The sequence below is a fragment of the Pezoporus occidentalis genome, unplaced genomic scaffold (assembly GCF_034315485.1).
Source record: "Pezoporus occidentalis ecotype Australia unplaced genomic scaffold, CSIRO_AGI_Poc_V1 ctg241, whole genome shotgun sequence".
Taxonomy (NCBI): domain Eukaryota; kingdom Metazoa; phylum Chordata; class Aves; order Psittaciformes; family Psittacidae; genus Pezoporus; species Pezoporus occidentalis.
In genome coordinates this window covers 229,781-249,754 of record NW_026914297.1, presented here as the reverse complement: position 1 = coordinate 249,754, position 19,974 = coordinate 229,781, and the positions used below count along the sequence as shown (strand labels likewise).

At 42.1% G+C, this 19,974-nt stretch overlaps 1 protein-coding gene across 7 annotated transcripts in view; it reads left to right on the top strand.

Moving 5' to 3' along the window:
* SPECC1 (sperm antigen with calponin homology and coiled-coil domains 1) overlaps positions 1-19,974 on the top strand; it is an 84,324-nt gene that overhangs the window by 16,227 nt on the left and 48,123 nt on the right. Inside the window, exon 1 of one of the 7 annotated variants that reach the window (XM_062622388.1) lies at positions 6,979-7,311. The exons of the other annotated variants lie outside the window; for them this stretch is intronic. Coding sequence (XP_062478372.1) covers positions 7,272-7,311 — 40 coding nt within the window. The 5' untranslated portion in view covers positions 6,979-7,271. Of the gene's footprint in view, positions 1-6,978; positions 7,312-19,974 lie in introns of those variants that run through there. 7 annotated transcript variants of the gene reach the window in all.

Sequence of the window (19,974 nt, the reverse complement as noted above, 5' to 3'; positions counted from 1 at the left end):
GTCCATTCCTGGCAAGTGGAGTTGAGCAAAGGGAACTGGAGACGGGTTCTGGCTGGAAGTTCTGTGCTGTGATGTTTGGCTTTGTGACTGCTTGGCAGTTTTGAAATCCCAAGTAATGGGAAATGATGTGCAGGGAGAAATAAGTGTCCTGGATTCAGCTTCTTTATCCACAGTGTTACGTCTTTCCATGTACTGTCCTAAAGTAGCAATTTGGCTTTAACATAAACCTAAACTTACAGAGCTCTGGTGTTGCTTTTAATATTTAAGTTAATGAAACAGCTGGAAAAACTGCAAAACAGGAGGAAATAGGTCACTAATCCTGAGAAATATTTATTTCAATGTATGCACTTATAAAGGCAGCCGATCTATGAAACCATATAGCAAAGTGTTTAAATAGACAAATGTATATCTTTGTGAGAAGCCAGGACTCTCTTCTTAAGGTTCAGGTTTATAGGAAAGAAGTGATTTTTCAGGTTCTGATCCTTTGAGGTTTGCAAGCCAAATAACCTTAGATAATGCAATTTCGCAGATAATTTCGAAGCTTCTTATGTGACCATACACTTGGGAAAAGCATTGCATAGTGGCACTGGTATGCAAATGGGAAGTTTGAGGGTTACACAGGTGAAATGATGTGCTCAGTGGATCCTACAAGTCATTCCAAATCCTTGCTCTCACTCTGTCACTCACTCCCTACAAACTCCCAGGATAAGCACTCTCTGAACATTTCCCTCAAGGCTGTCTAGTTTAATCATGTTCATGTGCTTCCTTGATGTTGTTTCAGTGCCAGCAGCTATTATCTGTCAGGTTTGACAGGAATAAAAAGAAGTCTTATGCTGGACATCAGAGAAGAGATGCAGCCAGGATGTGTGACTGGGCTGTGAGTGAGCACGTAGTCCAAAAGCATTCAGAATACTTCAGGCATCCCTGTTTTTCACAATATATTGACTTTCATATTGAGCTGTGCCAGCTCCAATATGAAGTATCAGATATCTTTGAACAGTAAGAGCTTTATTTTATTTTCTTAGGCTGCTTCATCAGCTTATTTCTGTATTTCTGAATCTATAGAGACCTATTGAATTTGCCTCAGAAACAGTAGGAAACTGTGAATAACAATGCTATAATCCCCTAACTCACTATTTATAGAAATTCTGAGTATTTTACTGACAAGCTCAGGATCTCTCTAAAGCTTAAACCACATTAAAGACTGGTGCTATACCTTCTCACAGTGGCGGATGTGTTGTATCTCCAGAGGCCAGGAGAAGCCGCAGTGCCAGCGGGGACATGAGGGATCAATGGCCTGCTGTGTCCTCCCGTGCTTCATCAAAAATCTATGCATAAAATGGAAAAATCAATAATTGGCACAAGTTTTCAGCCAAAGCAACAGAAGTGTTGCTTTCTGTGCCTGCCTGCTGAGTTGGTTAATATCAAGGGTTAGAGACAGTGCCAATACCGAAGCATAGAGGAGGCAAATTCAAAGATACTTAGAGTTTCAATTATCTCTCAGGCATCTCGTGTGGAGCCTCTGAACTCTGCAGGTTACCTGGACAAAAGCTGCTAATCCCAGAATGGATCACTGCCAGCATGAGAAATGAAGCTGTACAAAGCATGCTGCTGTAATAAGCCCAGTAAATTGTATGGTAAGATAAAAACACAAGGAATGTGGCATAATCAGTGAAGCCTATAGAAGGTTTTGAGGGTTATATTCTGTTGTGGAGCAGTTTAGTTTGAACAATATTCTGTTCCAATACTGAGGGCTTCGATTTTGATGAGTTTCTGTGAATTGTCACTTAAATTACTGCCCAGTTGTTAATGTCCCAGTGACTAAACATGATACCTGTAAATCTTCCATTCCTTCCTAGTTCTAGTACAGCACGTAGGATTAGCCCCTTTGTCTATCACTGTCTGTTCACCATGTAATTTGTATAAAAAGAAGAATCCTGTTTTCCCTCTGAAACCGTTGCTTCTACCTTTTCTGTGTAGACAGTGATGATATTCAGAACAGAGAGGCTTTAAGTAAGCAAGGGCAGCTGGCCACTGCCAGTGGTTAGTACTGGGGAAGTATTGGAGTGTCACTTGTGCAACCTGAACAAGTTCAGCTGCCCTTGAGTTTAGAGGGGAGACTGGTGTATGGTTTAATCGCACATATCACTCATCAGATGTTCTTCTCTCCCATCAGAATTGAAAATGTGGCAGAACGTGGATTCCAGTGGTTCTTGCACATTTATAAATTGTCATTTCAGGATTCCTATTTGAAAGTAATACATGGACTCTATCAAATTTACTGTCTTCTTTCTGTTAACTTCTCTGTTTTGATGAGTGTCTGTCACTTTCTGGTATTGGGTAACCATTTAGATTGATGTGAAACTAATCCAGACAAGAAACCTCTTCTACATCATCAGAAAACTCAAGTTTTACATATATATATATATATATATATATATAAAAGCTTTCTCTAAAAAAAGAATCCTTGAAAAAATCTAATTGACAGTTTATTTCTTCGTAAGATGCTAATGCTCCCCAATTAGAACAGGGAAAAGGAAAGTGATTTCTTTTGAAGGACAGCTCTCTGACCTTAGGGCCCTTTTACTCTCCCATACATCAGTTTTTGACAGGGTCTGCTTATTGTGATCTGTCACATCAAAGGACTGCTATAGGTTTGTCAAAAGGTTGCTGCACTTTGCATTCAGACTCGTTACTGTCTCCTTTTTCTTGTGAAAGATAGAGCCAAGTGTGAGAGACGCTAATGAGACTGGTACGTTCTGTTCCACAAGACTTCGCTGGAAACCAAATGACTGATCTCATCTGGGGTTTCCCAGGAACAATAAATATGCTTTAAAACTTCATCTGGAAAGCTGGTTGCGTTTTGCTCCCCTTTTCAGGTACAAGACACAAGTTCTGCATAATTGTTCTTCCTTCTAAAGCAAAAGAGATTCTAGCTCCATAATTGATATAAAAAGGAAAGGAAGACTCAAATTGCTTTGTCAAGATGTCATTCAAATAGACAAGTAGTGCTGGAGGAATTTAACATGCAAAACAGTGTGTGGAAATACGTGTCTCTGTGTACGTCCATAGACATGTAGAAATGTCTGCATGGTTGTTTGTAGCATACTGGTGTAAATGTGAATCTGAACCTTAACCTCCCTGACATTACTTAGCAAAATATTTCCTCTAGCTGTGATTTCCCCATGTATCAAGCAGTCAAACTGTTTCAGTGCCATTTTAGAAGATTTCACCCAGTTACCTCTAAAGGGAAAGCTCAAGGATTGAGGTAGATGGAATTTGGCATTCTAGATCTAGTTTATGGCAGCTACTTGTCAAGTTTCTCCTACTTCTTACAATGATTTTTTTTCTGTGCTAGCCTGCATACTCAAATGCACATGTTCACTTCTCATGCCTTTGCTGAAAAAGTTCCTGTATGATGCTTGTTGCCATGTTAGATTTTCACTTTCTCCTAATTTTTGCTCTTTCTTTCTGTAGCCCATGGGTAGTTCTATACCTTAGAATGTGCACTGCTTCATGTGACTGGTTTTCAGGATTCTTCTTCCCCTTTGATAAATATGTTGCTGTGGTATGACATTTTAGTTGAAGTCAATAGGGCAGAAGGCACTCAGTAGTTCATTTAATGAAGTGATAGCAGTGGTCTTACTAAACTCTATCTGCTGGCTCAAGATCTCAGTCACATGATGCCTGAAACTGGTGAGATCTGTCAGTGGATGCTGTCTTGTTCTGAAGGTGGCATGTGAAAGCTGACGTAATTATTCTTTTGTTCTTTTGTTGGCTGTATTATACAAACCTTCTTCCATAGCCGGGAATGGAGTGTGAGCAATGCATTTCAGTGACTGTGTGTTGGGATTTCCAATACCTCATCCTGTTAAGGATAATAGTTTGAGACTCATTCACAGGCTGTCTGCAGTCATCTTGCATTATTAAACAAGTAAGAATTAACTTCTGTCAGCACTGTCTGCAGCATGTACCTTTCACAGCTTTGGTGCTGTCCCAATCTACTGCACAATTTACATCTACTGCACTGAATCTCCATGAACACATCCTAAGATTTTGCATGCAACTTCTGGTTCAAACCATCTGTGAAATAGAGACCCTTCTCTCTGATGTGAGAGAATGACTTCGCTGGCACATCTTAACCACCCTGGGACCTGAGCCAGTTAAGAAGATTCAGTGTGTGGTAGGATACTGAGATGCTGAATCTTAAAGACTGTAATGACTTGATTTATTAAATTGCTGACAGTTAATTGGCTCAAGCCAACACCTATAGGGAAGATCTATTACAGTTCTAAGCAAACTGTGATGATCACAAAAGCCTTGCAAGGGATAACTGAACAGCAAGTGCTTGGATGGCCCAGGAATAGCATAAATCCATGATCTCTCTGTTTTCATTTCTTTTCAGGCTTTTTAGTGAAGTTGTTCAGCAAAGTCAACACAACCTTGTTGGGGCTACCTGCCCTAGGTTAATGATCAGCTTTCCTTCAGCTGGTTTGAAGAGAAATGATCCTTAACACACATTCTTCAGGCCTAAATGTATCCCAGCCAGAATTCCCTGGCAGAGTGCCATTGTGTTTGCACTGAAAGAATGGGAGGGAGGGAAAGAAAGGAATGCAAAGCCGGCCTGGTCTAACAAGAGGGCTTGGCAATACCTTGTATCTATTTTCTTTTCCACTGATTATTTTTTTTAGCAGCTTTTGGCTTACATTAGATTTTAATACTGTAAAGTAAGAGGGAGGGATTGACAGCTAGGTCTCAGATGGGTTTCTGGAAGGCTGTAGTTCTGTGCCATAAACTGTGACCTCGCCAAGTATTCTCTCCACAAAAAACTTGGTTTTAGCATTGGTTAAAAATACGATTTCTTCTCTGGTTTTCAATGTAGATGTTATATTCCTGATCCTTGGGGGCCCACTACTGAGCAAGATATATACATCTCTGTAGATTTCTTTTCCCTGCTACCTATGTACTTAGGGCTCATAAAGTCTTTAGCATTAACGGAAGAAGTAGAGCACGATAGCGTGAACCCTGGTATTGATAGTCAGTGCCCACCCTTAGGGCCCATTCAGTTGACTCCAGACTTGGACAGACAGTCCAGACTCTGGAAGTGCTCCTCAGCATCTGTAACTTTTTTAGACCTTAGCTTTCTGAAGAAACGGCCAGCTGTTTGGTCTCTGTGGATTTGAGATCTTTTTGTGGCATCTTCACACCTTTGCTTTTGAACATGGATTGTAATTTGAACATAAATTATGCTAATTAATTTGCTGTGAGAGTAGGATGCAGGAAAGGTTATGCCTGGCAAGAAAGTCCGGTCGTTCAACTACTGAGTTGAAAGAATTATATATGTGACACCTTGAGTAACTCATTCCCATTCTCACTATATAGAAAAGTGATGTTTATGGGGCTTTACGGGCAGTCCCACAAGTGAGCAGTGCAAATGGATGAGTCAAGCTTCATGCCTAGGAAGAAACCAGCTAATCTGCTTTATAGAGGTGAAATTGTTCATTCATTTTCATACCTTTATTACCGAGGAGGAAGGGTGAATTGTGTAAAATGTTCAGGTAACAAATAGTTGCCTAAAGATTGAGCCATGTGTCATAATTTATTACCTAGTCATCGCACTAGAAGTCATGCTTGCCATTATTCCTTTTCCTTTTTGCTCAGTTTGAGCTGCAGGCTCCATAAAGGTAATCTCTTATCCATGACTTCTGCTCAGGCTATAGCTGGATTTTAAAATTCATATCCTACCTTTCTCTGTGGACTTGGATAGAAGTCTTTTGCCTGGCATCATTCTCCCTATCATGTTGTTAGTATGTTCCGATTTATCTTCCATGCTACTGTCAAGAGTAACAGATTGGTTCTTCCAGTCATGAATTGCTCAGATTTCAGGTGTGGTTGCTCTGACTCAGTGATTACATTTTATAATTCCTCCAGGCTTGCAACCGTACTGTACTGGGTCCCTCTTAGACCGTTCCTCTTTGTGTTGTGGAAATAGAAAGCAGGTGTTGAAATAATAAAAGCTCAGTGTCAGGATTTATCAGCCCAAGAGATTATCTTGGCTAATGCGATCCCTCTGGTGAATCCTGCTGAAGAAAAGCAGAAGTCGCTCTTTAGTCTATAATAGAAGAAAATCTCTTGGAGACGTGTTTCAACAGCATTTGAAGGATTGTATCTGTACCTTGGAGAAGTGCAAGCTGAATACCCATCTAATAAGATACAAGACTTAAGAGGTCATAAGAGATGAAAAGATCATTCAGAAAAATAATGTAGTATCAGTGATCGTTTTCTTCACAGATCTTAAATGGCTTATTCTTTAAACAAAGCATTCTGTGCTTGGTATGCCATAAGATGGGGTAGGCAGGAGCTCTTTAGTGTCATCCCAAGGTAGACAGCTGTATGAAAACTTTTAGCTACATCCATAAACTATCAGAGCAAGAACAATGAACAACTGAAGGTTGACAACTCTCCCTGTTCCACCGGTCTAGTGGACGATGTCCCTGCCCATGGCACAGGGCTGGAACTCAGTTACCTTTAAGGTCTTTTCCAACCCAAACCATTCCATGATTCTATGAAATAGCAGCGAAATTCTGTTTCTAGGATATTAAACAATCTCCAGATTTGGGGCAAAACAAGTTTTGTCTTTGCTCTGGAGGCATTTGGCTGCTCTTGTCTTCACCGGGATCCAGCTTTCTGCCCGGCTCCACTCCCTGCGGCGTTTCGGTATTTCGTGTTGGCATGTCCTAGTGCATGGCCCACAAGCCGCTCCCTGGCCATTAACCCCTCTGCAGCCGGGGCTGCTCTGGGGCGCTGGGCTCACGTCTCCACGCTCAGCTCTTGCCTGCGCTGGAGCTCGGCTCCTGCTAGAGCCAGCGCCCGCCTTGGGCCCGGCTGCAGTTCTCGCCTGCGGCCCCTGGGTGGCTTCCCCCCGCCACGAGTCCCTCCGCCTCCTCCTCCCTTCTCCAGCCCGCCCGGTCCCTGCCTCTTTCTCCCCCTCCCTTTATTCCCGCAGCCAGGCAGCTAATGAGCTGCACAGGCCGGCCTTCGGTGCATGGTATTGTAATGAGGTAGGAGGGAGAGCCCCAGCTGCTCCAGCATGAGCAGCAGGCGCTGTGCCCTGTGCCAGGAACTAGGAAGGAGCTGACTTCTTTCTCCCTTTCCAAGTTGAGTGAGGCGTAGACGGTAGGAGCAGGCAGAGGCAGGTCCGGCTCCGGCACCCACACGGAGCATGAGCGGGGCGTCGGGGCCCTAGAGAGGAGCTCGGGGAGAGACCGACGATGGGCAACCAACCTGGGCGAGCGGAGGAGCACGACCAAGGTCTGTACGGTCCCGGGGGGTTAACCGCGGCGTCCCGCTGAGCGGCAGCGGAGGCTGTTGTCATAGCTAGTGCTGTTGGCTTGGAGCCTGCTAGAGACGTTACTGCTCCTTATCGTGTGCCGTGTAACTGCTGTTTGTTACTGCTCCACACCTGAGATCACAGCCCCGTCCTTAGGGAAGCTGTTCTGGAAGAAATCCTTTGCTGGTGTGAATAGAATAGCTACAAGGGAGGGACCTTGCTGCCTCACAGATACTATTTTGTGCGGTCTCCATGATGCAGCTAGAAAGTTACAAGGCTTATCTAGTGATGTACATGCAACTTGTCAGGATCTGCAGCTTGGCTGCGTTAGCCTTCACCATTGTTCGTGGCCTGAGGCCTGAAATTTTCCAGGCCTTGGCATTTAAAATGATGCCTTTGTGGAAGGTCTTCCCACCATTGTCCTTTCAGAAGTGTAGTGCTTTGCATGTTAATCAGTAGCAGATTTTATAGACGGCTAAGAGCCAGTATCAGGTATATCTAATTCCCCTTGTGCTAAATGTCTGTGTTGTACCTAGGAAGGCTCCTAATGTGTTCCTGATGCTGGAGTACTGTTTGGTTGCCTTTTGATTGATTTTACTTGTTTCTCAGATGCTGAATGGGGTAAAAACCAGTAGGCCCACTGTTTTCTGCTGTGTTTCTTAGTTTCTGTTTGAGCTTTGAATGTACAAGAACACTGGAATCGGTTGTATTTCCTGGCACTCTGTTCCTTACCGTTACCATGGAAATTTCATTCACAAAATTCCATTAAAGTTGCAATTGCTTCATCAGGGTTTCTTTATGACTTTGGGTTAGATGTGTAGCTGTTGTTTTAAAAGCTAATACATACATACCTGGTCTCCAGTATTGCGAGGCAAAGCAAGGGGCAGAGTACGCTGCGTTGCTACTCCAGGCTCTCACACAATAGATCCAGCAGTGAGTGCTGGAACAGCAGTTAGGTGTAGTGGAGAACTCTCTAGCACTATGTTAATCAGCAGGCTAATGAAGAACACAAAAGCTGCCAGTATCCAGTCACCAGAAGAAATGCTGCCCTAAGGGAAAGTTAAACTTTAGGCTGGAAAGTATGGCTGCCCACATCCCTAGCCCCTGAAATCTCTATTGCACTGGCCACTGCCAGCTGTAGAAGTTATGCTGGAACTAAACATGTTACTGTCATTTGTGGAGGGATGGTACTGATAACAAACTAAGGGAGGGGTGTTTAATAGCACAGAGAGGTATGCTGTGAACTTCTGATCAGTGTGAGAAAACTGACTTTGATTTTGCAGGGCCGGCGGTGGGACTTGAGCAGCTTTCTACTCTTAACATCGATGATAAACGAGCATGCAGATCCCCTGTGGGCTTTGAAAATCTCTTTCATCCTTTGTTTTCTCTTGTCCTGTGACTTATTTAATTTTTTTATTGAAGGGGAAAGATTTATGCTTCTGTTGCACCTAAGCAGTTGTAAAACTATTCCTGGTTTTTAAGTGTAGACTGTACTAACTTTTGTTTTAATGTCTTCACTGTTTATAAGGTATGAATATGCTTGAAAAATGCGTTTTGTGTCAAACTACATACTCAAAACTTTTTTTTATCGTGAAAAAAGTTTCAGGAACATTCCTGCTGACAACATAAATTCTGACCACATATTCCTTGTTGTGTGTGAGAGCTTTAGAGGGTAGTGTAAAGACAGCTGGAGCAGAGTTTGTGTTGATTTCTGGCAACTAGGATACAAACCTGTGTTTTTCACATTAGAATGCAGTACGTGGAAGTTTCTGGTGTTGGGCTTTGTTTCTCCTTGAATGAACTTAAGTCGGCTCTCCTTCAGGAATACCTATATTTTGAGTAACTGTGGTACTCTTAAGTTCAGTCCTTTTGGAATAACCAAAATAAACCCCAGGAATTGGCCTCTTTATTGATCTAGCTCATGAACCAGCTTTAACCAAACACAATCAAGTCTTGACCTGTTTCCCTGAGCATGATCCTCAGGGTCATCTTGTTTGTTTTTCTTTTCAGGGAACTTTATGGACACTGTATGGTAGATCTGTAAGTCTTTCACCCCACACTTACCATCTTGGGGTACTGGGGACAGGTTTTTAAAATGCTTGTTCTTCCTGTTGGTACCACTGGACACTCAAGTCTTTAAAAATCTCATCCTGAATGCCTCTGTTATGATACAGGCAATAGCCTAGAGTAAAATACTTTTCGTATACTTATGAGAGTACGATATACTGTAACAGCTTTTCCTGTTAAGTGTACATAGGAGTACCAGGACATGGGGATGCATAGCTTTTGGCTAACAAGGCTGCAGCTTTATGACAAAGATATATTTTACTTTCAAACCTAAATAAAATACAGGTCCCAGAAGCATCACTTCCAGAGTCTGATAGTGCCCATGTGAGTGATGCTGACTCCTCAGCTAACCATCAAGATTCAGAATACAAAGATACAGCTGTGCTAACCCCAGGGTCTGGATCAGCTGGTCAGTGCTGTCAGTCATTGCCCCCAAGCTCAGCAGTTTGAAGTGAGAACGTTAATGCAGGGGAATGGGAAAGAAATGTAATAGCTGAGGAAGGGATTGTGTAGAGGTGGAAAACAAAAGGAAGACATCCCACACTGATACTTCAAAGTAATCCAGTGCTGGTGTCTAATGGGTATGTGTTGAACGCAAGATTGACAAGACTGCAACAGCCCAATATCATCTCTTTTAAGTTAATCCACATGTTCCTAGGACTGTAAGAGTGTCCAGAAAGGATTTAAGGGGACTGCTTGCAATAATGTTATAATGCTATAGGCTTTTCCCAATTTAAAACTTGTTTTAAACCACTTTTACAGTCATTTCTAAGAACTTTGTGGTGTGTGGTCTAAGTTTGCATCATGTTTGCCAAAACTGCTGGTGGCACGTGGTCACTTTTCCTGCTATACCCAAGTACTCTGGATATTCATATTTATAAAGCACATGGAGGTTTTAGAATGAAAACACCTATAAAGTAATACAGAAAAAGATGTCAAACAACAAAGAGTATTGCTGCAGTTTGTTAGTACAGTTAGTTTTCTGCTTTTGAAACTGGCTACCCCAAGCTAAAGGAACCATTAGTATATACAAACACAGGCCAGAGCACCTGTGGAATAGTTAGAACATTCTGTGGGAGTTGGGTGCACTGGTGTTATCCAGTGCACTGTATTTATTCAGAGAAAGCCTTTCAAATATTAGTTTGCCTTGGAAACAGTGAGGCAGCCTGTGTTTCCAAACAGGAGTGTTGAGATTCCTTGACTCTGGTTGACAGGGTGAAGGTGGGGTTTTGTTTATCCTCAGAACATCTGCAGGTGATGTGATGATCGGTATCTTTGGGAAGAGGTGGAAAAAAAAGGACTCAAAACATACAAAAACTTTCTTGAAAGCAGCACTTGAATGGGAAATGTTAACTTCTCTACTTGGAACAAGGTGGTGATGGGGTTATCCAAGGGTTAGACTTTTTTTGGGACTGTTCTTACTTGTGAAACATGCTTACATGGCTTGGATGAGAACATCAACTGTCAGTGCATACACTAAGCCTGTGTCGCTCTGTTTTGTCCTGGCCTACTGGTGGCTTCATTTTATGTTTGAGGAAGGGATTCTTCAGTGTAGGGTATGTAGCTTGTAAAATGACACCTTAAAGGGTATTATAGAAATACATTATTTCTTGTGATTCCTGTTTTTCTTGGGATGTGTAGCCAGATCTTTTCTGGGTACTGTTTAGTCCTCTCATCTGCTTCTATTCCTTTCTCCTCCTAAACATGGGAGCTATTCATTTTCACTCTGTTGTATGTCAGCGCACCATTTCTGCCAAGCCAAAGCTCAAGAGAACAGATGAGTTTAATGATGGCGTGGGGGAGAAGGGAGGGAGAAGAGAGGGGCAGCAAAGTTAATGAATCACATAACAGCTCTCATGGAAATACCGACAGCAAGTCATGTCCTCCTCAAGCTCGGGCAACAAGCCATAGGCCTTTTGTTCCCAGTGGAGCCAACAGACCACAATTTGCTCTCCAGTGGATAGTTTAATTCCTTAGTCACCTCTTCCTCCCACAAGCTATTCTTGCAGGGGGGTTTTGCAAATGCTCTTATTCTTCAGAGCAGTAACACACTGCTGATTAAACTGGTATTGAAGTAGTTTATTGTCCCCTGGAGGGTAATTTTTACTTGGAGGCTTCTCTTCCAAGGCCAGTTAGGGCCAGCTCAGTTGATTAGTGTTGTGATGTGACCTGACTGGCCTGACATTATTAAATCATTTCAGAAATACCCACAAACAGATGTCAAATGGCAGTAGTCTCTTCTGCTCTGCAGGCCAGTGGAATGAGTACAGCCAAGAGACTATGTCACAGTTTGGAATGGCTTTTTAGAGGAATTTAGTCATGAGAATAACTAATTTACTGCCTCCAAAATTATCTGTTTGAGGCAGAGTTAAGTGATAATCTGAGGTCCCCTGATTGCAAGATGAGAGGCCAGTGAATGCTCAAATAATGGAAGAGATCATCAGTAAGTTCTGTGCTAAGGCAGGGGTTTTGACAACAGTTTTCAGCATTGGCTGCCTGTGCGGAGTGGGAGTGCTTTCCCCGTGGGCAGGACCAAAGCTTTTACAAGAAGAACTTTTAGGGCATGGCAGGCAGCAGGATGTGGTTTATGCATTTTGTTTAGTGTTAGATTGTTTTACTGATGAAAATTAAAGCCAGTCTTGGATGAAGGCAGGGAGCTTGTGCTGGGAATCTTACTGAATGGGCTGCTCAGCACAAGCTTGTCCTGTCTTTAGTGCTCTGCTTTTGCCCTAGTGCTGGTTGTGTGATAAGGAAACAGCCAGTGGATAGTTGAGATTGTTGGTTCTGACACAGCATTAAATGACTCAAATGAGGGGAAAGGGTGAAAGGAGGAGGGGATAGTGCTGGCCTTGGAGGAAAAGTAAAGCTTACTTCTTTTGTATTTGGCTCTTTGAGATCTTTAACGTTATAAAGCCAGCCAAAGAAATTTGAGCAAGTATTGCACCTTGGTCTTCCCACTGAAACCTCCCAGAGCCCTGGAGGTATTCAGGAGTTTATTCAGAAGCAGTCCTGTGTTTTGGATCTGCTTCTACTATTTCAGCAGAGTAATTTCTTATATTTTTTTTCTTTTCAGTTTCTCCTGTATGTTATTATTTTACTCTTTAGAAAATCTGATTTCCATTGGCATTGTAGCTTTCAGAACAACATGAAATTGTAAAACTGAAGCGAAATCGGTATCTTGGTTTCTTTGGCACTGTATTGCTTGACAAGGACTTAATGTGATTTTTTTTGTGGTTCTCAGACTGCCACTAGCAGGTTGACAAATCTTTGATGCTTTCATTTTTCTTTTTGATACTTTCTGATGCTGTATCTCCAAGCAGTTTGAGTATGATATAGAACTGAGGATCACTGTTGATAGTAGACACTGATAGATTTCTTTTTTCATGCATCAACTTTTTTCTTCCCATAATCTGAAGTAGGTGCGTTCACGTATTCTCTGAAATGTTCCATCCATTATATTTCATGGAGCAGTAATGAACATCAGTAGGTCTAGATTTCATGTTCAGAGACAGAGTACTCTGTCCTTGTGTGATCTGTGCTCATCAGTCAGTTCTCTCAGGCTGTAGCATTATGTCAGAACTGCAGTTTTCTGCCCTTTTAATCAGTCTGTGTAGCACACAACTAACAAACTGTGGTTTTATCAACAATGAAATTTAAGTGTAAATCTCTTGAAGGCAGATTTGATTTTGGTGGCTGGAAAAATATATCCTTGGGAAAATGTAAGGCTAACTTGAGTTTGCAGAGTCCAGTTCTGCGCACGCACAGAGGATGTGTTGACCGAAACAAGGACATCTTTCCATTTGTTACCAAGATGAAGGAATCATGTAGGCTAGGTATCTTGACTGGAATGTGTTCCATTGATTATAGAAAATGCTAGAGACCAAGTAGATGTTCCCTGTCTTGTGAGCAGCGTTGTGTTCTTCCCATATTCTTGTCCTGGTGGATACTTTGGTGTGAACTGCTAAATATCATGAGTAAAAGCATGACACTACTGAAACAAGTAAGAATTTTACCAGAAACTTCAGTGAAGTCATATTTATTAATGTATGGAATGGGGCTTTAGGGAGAGGGTGCAGTTGGATCATATAGTTATGTTGGCTGTCTATTCTTCCTTCCCCTACTGAATTGTAGTTTATCCTTAACCTTATTTTTGCATTTCCTTGCCATGGACTGTTCAATAATATTCAGGATAACTTGATGAATGGTGGTTAGTTATGGTTTTATTGCTTTCAATGATCTGTTCCATTTCTAAACTAGGATATTGTCTCAAAATATAAAGGCTGCTTCAAACAAAAGACAAAAGGGTTGTTGAGCAAACTCTTAATCTTTGAGGGCACTTCCCTTCTACACAGCTCCTGCCCCAGGACATGGCAGTAGGATTTGTGAATCCAGCAGAAAAACCTGTAAGGCTGTATGGTTTTCTTACAGGCTTTTAATTTTAACCTCTTTACCTTTTACAGGTAAAAGGAAATTTTGCCTTTTACCTTCATGGTTTCCTTTATATAGGTTTGTGCAAAAGCATCTTAATACATGTCTGATTTAATAGGACTGTATGAACACACAGAGATAATGCTCTTGAAATGCTGTGGAGAGCAAGGTAGGAACTGATGATCCATTTGACTCTCCATCAGTCCTAGGCTTACAAGCTATCTTGCCAAGATGAGAGGCACGAAGCTCTGATAGCATTTCTCCAGGTTTTTTCGGAGCAAAAGCTGGTGAGGGTGAAGGTGTCAGAAGGGAAAGAGACAGTGCTCCAGGAGACTGAGGATGTTTCTATAACCCCTGTCTCCTAGATCTTGAGAAATGCCACTTTCATAAAGCTCTGTTTAGTTTGAAGAATGGACTAATCATGTTAGAAATTACTCTCAGCCTCCTCCACACATAGTTTCTTTGAGGCTGCTTGACTGTGGAAAATCTTTGACTGATCTTTTAATTAAATGCTCTTCTTTTTACTAAGGAGTTAAAGCTCTTCCTGCTTTGAAGTGGGCAACATTTTATAGATAAACATCTCATTATGTTATGAGATCTCTTCCTCTCCCCTTCTGTCTCATTTCTTTTCTTGATGCATCTCACCCTGTGTTGATAGTCTTAATGACTTGAGCCCAGTTCCCAGTATCAGCTGTTGAGGACAGTGCTGGCTGGCTCCCTTATCGCTATACTGGGCAGAGCTAAAGCTCTGGATGAGCTGTGGAAACTCAGTTGCAGTCCTTTCCCCACCCCTTCACTGAAGCAGGCTGGAAAGGACAATAAAACTGGGTTTATTATGTGGTCATCACATTTTAGTAAACAAAAGGCACTTGTAATACCAATGCAATGCATACTGGTTATTAAACATTGTATTTAGCTTTTAAGTTCTGCCCTCTGTTTTAGGGGAGGAGGAGGAGGGTTGTCCTTTCATGTTTCCAGTTTTGATCCTTTTTACCCCCCCCACTCTTTCTGGATTTAGCAGGGTTTGAGAATTCATGAGGGAAAAAGTTACTTTGGCTCAGTCAACCCTGGCCTTTTGGCCAACTGTGGGGCAGCATTCCTGAACTGGAGGGTTCAGGTCATGGTTTCCTAACACAAAGCACTCAACAGCAGTGCTGTGTAAAGGCATTTTCTGCTGCTCCATTCCTCTGGAGTGGCTTGCTGCTCTCTCAGTGGGATAAGCTGAAGTGTTTATGGGAAGGACAGTAAATTAGATCAGGATCTATCTGCCTTGAACAAAGAAAGCGAAAGGGAGGAGAAAATTCCCATGCAGATATTGACCAGATTAGTTCCAGGATTGAATTCATAGTGTGGCCTCATGAATAGTTAAACAGGTTGATTAAATGAGCATCCTAGTTGTGCAAATGCTGATGTTGAGCATTTCCCCCACTTAAAATTGCTATTTAGTTACCTTTTGTGCTTATAGATGAGGGATTTCAGTAGATTTGGGAGCTTAGAAGTGTGATCCGTAACACCTTGTCAAGAAGGAGCAGTTGTTCTCACTCTTGTTTCCTATTGGATTCTTGGACCAAGAGGTTTTAGGTAACTTTTCTTCAGCAACTTCCAGCCACAGATCAGCTGTTAAGGTTCAGTTGGAACAGCCATTGTATATGCACTGTACATGGAGGAATGTATCTATTCACTACTCTGACTGTTATTAACTGAATTTATATGGTTAGATTTAGGGTTGGGGTTTTGTTTTCCTTTTAATTTCCTGTATTTCTTGAAACACTCAACACTTGGATCTAGCAAAACTGCATTTTCCAGCAATGGAAGTTCAGCTGTCTTGTCACCACTGTTAACCCAGTAATGACTGAGTGATGAGCTTCTGGCATAGATTAGCTGGGAAGCTGTTTTCTGAGCTGAAAAGTATTGTCTGCTTCTCTGCAAGCTAGAGTCACTAAAATCCTGGGGTTCTTACTCCAGCTAGGAGTCATTTATCTTGAGAATAGCCCTAGTACAGCCATACAAGTTGAAATTAGCTTTCTGCCTTTACCTGAGGATAAATCCACTGCTATTTCTGAACAGCCCCTTCCTGAAGAAAGAGTTGGTAAACTTCAAGGATGCCCCCAGAGCAGTTGCTCACCACCCTCCGGACAGCATACCAGATCAAACTACAAATCCCTTATTTCAGTGAATCACCAGAGGTTTCATCTTCCTTCACTGAAAGATGCATATTTGTGGATATTTTTTTATTTAACAGTTGGCTCAAAACTCACTTTGCTGTGGGGAAGAGATGATTATACCTGATCTCATCTCATTTTGACAGGTGCTCAAGCAGGAAGTGTTCCAGGATAAACAAAATCGGGAAGTGTCACAGCACACGGAAATCCCTGTAATTTTGGTGTGCTCATGTCACAAATTGTAATACAGAGTTGAGGCCCTCTTAAGGAATATAAAAATCATGGTTTTTTTCTAATTATGAGCTATGTTGGTTGTGGAAATTGTCAAATTGGCTAAAAAGAAGCAGCAAGTAGGAAACTTCTGGATTTTTGTAACTTCCACCAGTTTAATTTTGGGATGATGCTATATACTGAAAGCTTTAGTCATCCCTTTTGTGGGGGTACACAGGGGTGTAGCTTGCAGGTGACTTAAGTGTTTGGCAGGCCTACTGGTATTAACAGTTCCCAAAAAAGTAGGCTTGAGTTGACCAGGGGGACATTCCAGTAAGTAGGGTATAGGGTTTCTCTGAACATTTGCTAGACCATTTGCTTTGGATGTCTCAGTGTTTGTTATGCCAGGTTGCTGGGTACTCCAGGAATCCAAAGTAGGGGTAGATTGCAATGACACTCGTAACCTACACCCGTGTTGGCAGACACGATGTGCATTGTTTGGTTATTCCGTGGGGGTTTGCATAGCTCACAACCCAGTGGTGCCCTCATGATGCTCTTGGAGCCCAGTGAAGCCTCTTGGATGCTTCTTTACTCTCGAGCAGATTGGAAGGTGGAATTTGTATCTGTGAAAGCAAATGCACTTATGCATAGAACCAATCTTGCCTCTTTTTAGCTTTGCCTTTGTACTTCACAATCTCCTTAGACTTCTGAGCAAAAGTTCCATCTCACAGTAGAGCCTGAAGCTTCTTTGTGCTGGGTACAAAACTGTGTTATATTCAAGACAGGCATATCCAAGCTTGGGCTTTCATTTAAGACTTAACAAACCTCCAAAAAACCGAAATAAATAGCTTAAGAAATGCTCAGAACTCTTTTGTGTGGACACAGGCATGTCTCTCAGGGTACAAAAGTTAACTCCTCCTGCTGTTATTCAGAGAGGAGTTGTATGTGAACAGGCCCATAAAGAGGAACGTAAGTCAGCTGAAAATCACAATGAGACTTTGTGAACAGGGTTTTGATCAGATCTAGTCTCATTTACCTTCTGAATGCGTCCTTGTTTCCACTGTAATAGCACTGAGCTGTGACAATGTGAACTTGAGCTTCAGTTCTTCTTGTGGCTCTGCTAAGAGCTTGCACCCACCAGATGCTAAGAGCTGATCCTCTTCTGTTTGCATTTTAACACTTGAAAGTTATTGATCAGGGTGAGTCCAATAAGCTAAAAATAAAATACTTGTTATCTTTAAGAAATTCCTTAACTGTGAAGCAGGTTCCCTGGGTACTTTCTCTTGTAAAACCACATTACAACTTATTGAAGGAGGCAATGTAAATAGGGCCTTTTGTGGATTCTAAGAGTGCTGGACAGCTTTATTCTGCAGCCATCTCCTTGTCTTGTTTTAAAGCTAGGTAGAGTCAAAGAGGAACCTTCCCAAAGAATTACCAACCTGCAAAGGTGTTGCCTCTGACTAATACTTTGCAAACTCACTGAGGGCAACCATGACTGGCCAAGCCTAGGTTCACTTTGTTCACTGTTGCATAAAGTCAAGGTAGCAAAGAGCATCATCTTTCTGCAGGACAACCCTGAAATATGTTATTGAGGATTATCCAAAGGAATGTCCAACACTGAACCCAGGACAACTGGTCACTGAAAAATGCTGACAGCTAACCAGTTCAGCTCGTTCCCTTGGTATATCAAGCAGATCAAGCTCGAATAGTTTGTCACAGTATAATAGCATCATTCTTTACCCTGACTTTTACCTAAGCTGATAGTGGACCAGAGGTTTTGGACATCTCGCTCTCAAAATACGAAGTTCCAAACAGCTTAAGCTCTCTCATTCTGACCCCCAGGAAGCACTCGCAACTTAGAGTTGGAACTTGGAACTTAGAACTGATTCATGTCTTCTTCGTGAGCTGATTTAGTTACATGCATCCGTTCAGTATGGGTTATCAGGCTGTCTTACTGTTGGTGTGCCCAGAGGTTTAAGGATCAGAGTATTAGCCTCTGTGTTCTGCCACACTGGTTATTGCCTCTGTGTAGATACCTGTGTGAGGGCACAGCAGCATGGATAGGGGTTGCTGTTACGTCTGCCCTCCTTTTCAACAGTTAGATTTGCTATTTCTCATGCCACCATGAAAAGTGTCAGTGTGTTTCCTGTTAATTGGGGTATCAGATCTCTGGTTAGCAGGGAAGTTGTATTTTAGCTGCTTCGTTTGCTTAAACAAAGGAAAAAAAAAAAGGGAAAACCAATGAAGTAGATGTGTGCAAGCCTCTGAAATTTTAAATGAAGAAGTACTTTAAAGAGTCAAATGTACACTAATCCTTCTTCCGTGCTGTCTAGTCCTCATTTCCCACAGGACATTCCTAGTTCACTCTTAATCAGTCTCAGTATCAATCTCGGGATCAATGCTGGAGCAGGAGGAAAGTGATCTGCTGGGTCCCCTGGGCTCTCAGTTAAGCTTTGAGCTCTTAGTGGCTTAGGCACTTCTGGAAAATGGATTTTAAGCACCAAGTCAATTAGGTTCTTAAACTTCAAGTTGACAAAAGACAGAAACTATGGCTGGGCTCCCTGGAACGTGTAGTTCCTTATTGTAGGGAGTCAACGGAGTGCGATGGCTCCAGGTTAATACCGTCTTTTCTGATTTGGCTGTGACTAAGTTCAGATCAACAATGTCGTGAAGTCACATCTTAATGCATTAAGTTGTTTGTTCTGTGGCTGGAAATCATCAGAGTGGTACTTTAGGGACTGAAGTCATTTTGAAAATGGCCCATAAGCTGCTATTACCTGCCTTGTAACACCAGCTTGTAAATCTGTTGTGAAAGTCTGGCTGTTCAGTGTCTAGTACTATTCTAGATGTCTTCAGGCATCCCAGTTGCTCTCTGTCTGCCTCTTGAGCAGAGGACAAGTCTCCCACAGGTACTGTCAAATCTTTCATTGAAGGTATTTTAAATATACCAAAAGGGCATCTGAAGTGTCACCAGGCATCTGTATTTTGTCTTGTACACTGTCGTAAACCAGATGGGAGTAAGGTACACCTGTGACCCTGGTTTGGTTTGCATGAGAAGCTCAAAGTCGGCTAAAAATTATAAAAGGACCTTACACAATGAAGACTGAGCACCTCTGAGTACATGCCTGCATTACTGGTGTGTTGCTGTATGTTGTTAATACTGTTCTGGATCTTTAGCGAGACTTGGCAAGGCCTAAGTGTGGTCATGCTGAGTCCAGGCTCTACTGAAACCACAGCCAGAGGATAAGATGAAAACCAAAACTGATAAGGACCTATTTCAGCTAAACCACATGTGATAGAGCGCAGCAAAATTGTATGGGGAGGTTTAATAACTCTTTATTTGCTATACAAGCACAGGTTAATAGTGTTCTCTTTACTTAGCCATTCTGCTAGATGCTTACAGGCCACTTGATTTACACTAACGTTTCCCTCAGGGTATCACAGCAATTGCTTTTCTATCTGAGGCTTGGGAGTTGTGTCAGATGGCAAAATTTATTGAATATCTTAGCAAATGGGAACAGAATTCCAGAACAACGGAAGAATCAGCCTCCTGTTGGCAGGGAGGCTGTGAGTTAGCCCATAACTTCTTGTTGCTGCCTCTTTTGTTTCACTGTCCCTTTTTGAGATGGAGGAGGTGGCAAAGAGACACGGGACAGTGAAATAGCTGGTCTGTTGTAAATGCAGGAGCTGGAATGAGAGAGATTTAACAGTCCTGTAGCAGCAGATAATCATGAGCCTGCAAACTTGTCTGCAGGCAGCAGTTTGCCTTTTTGAAAT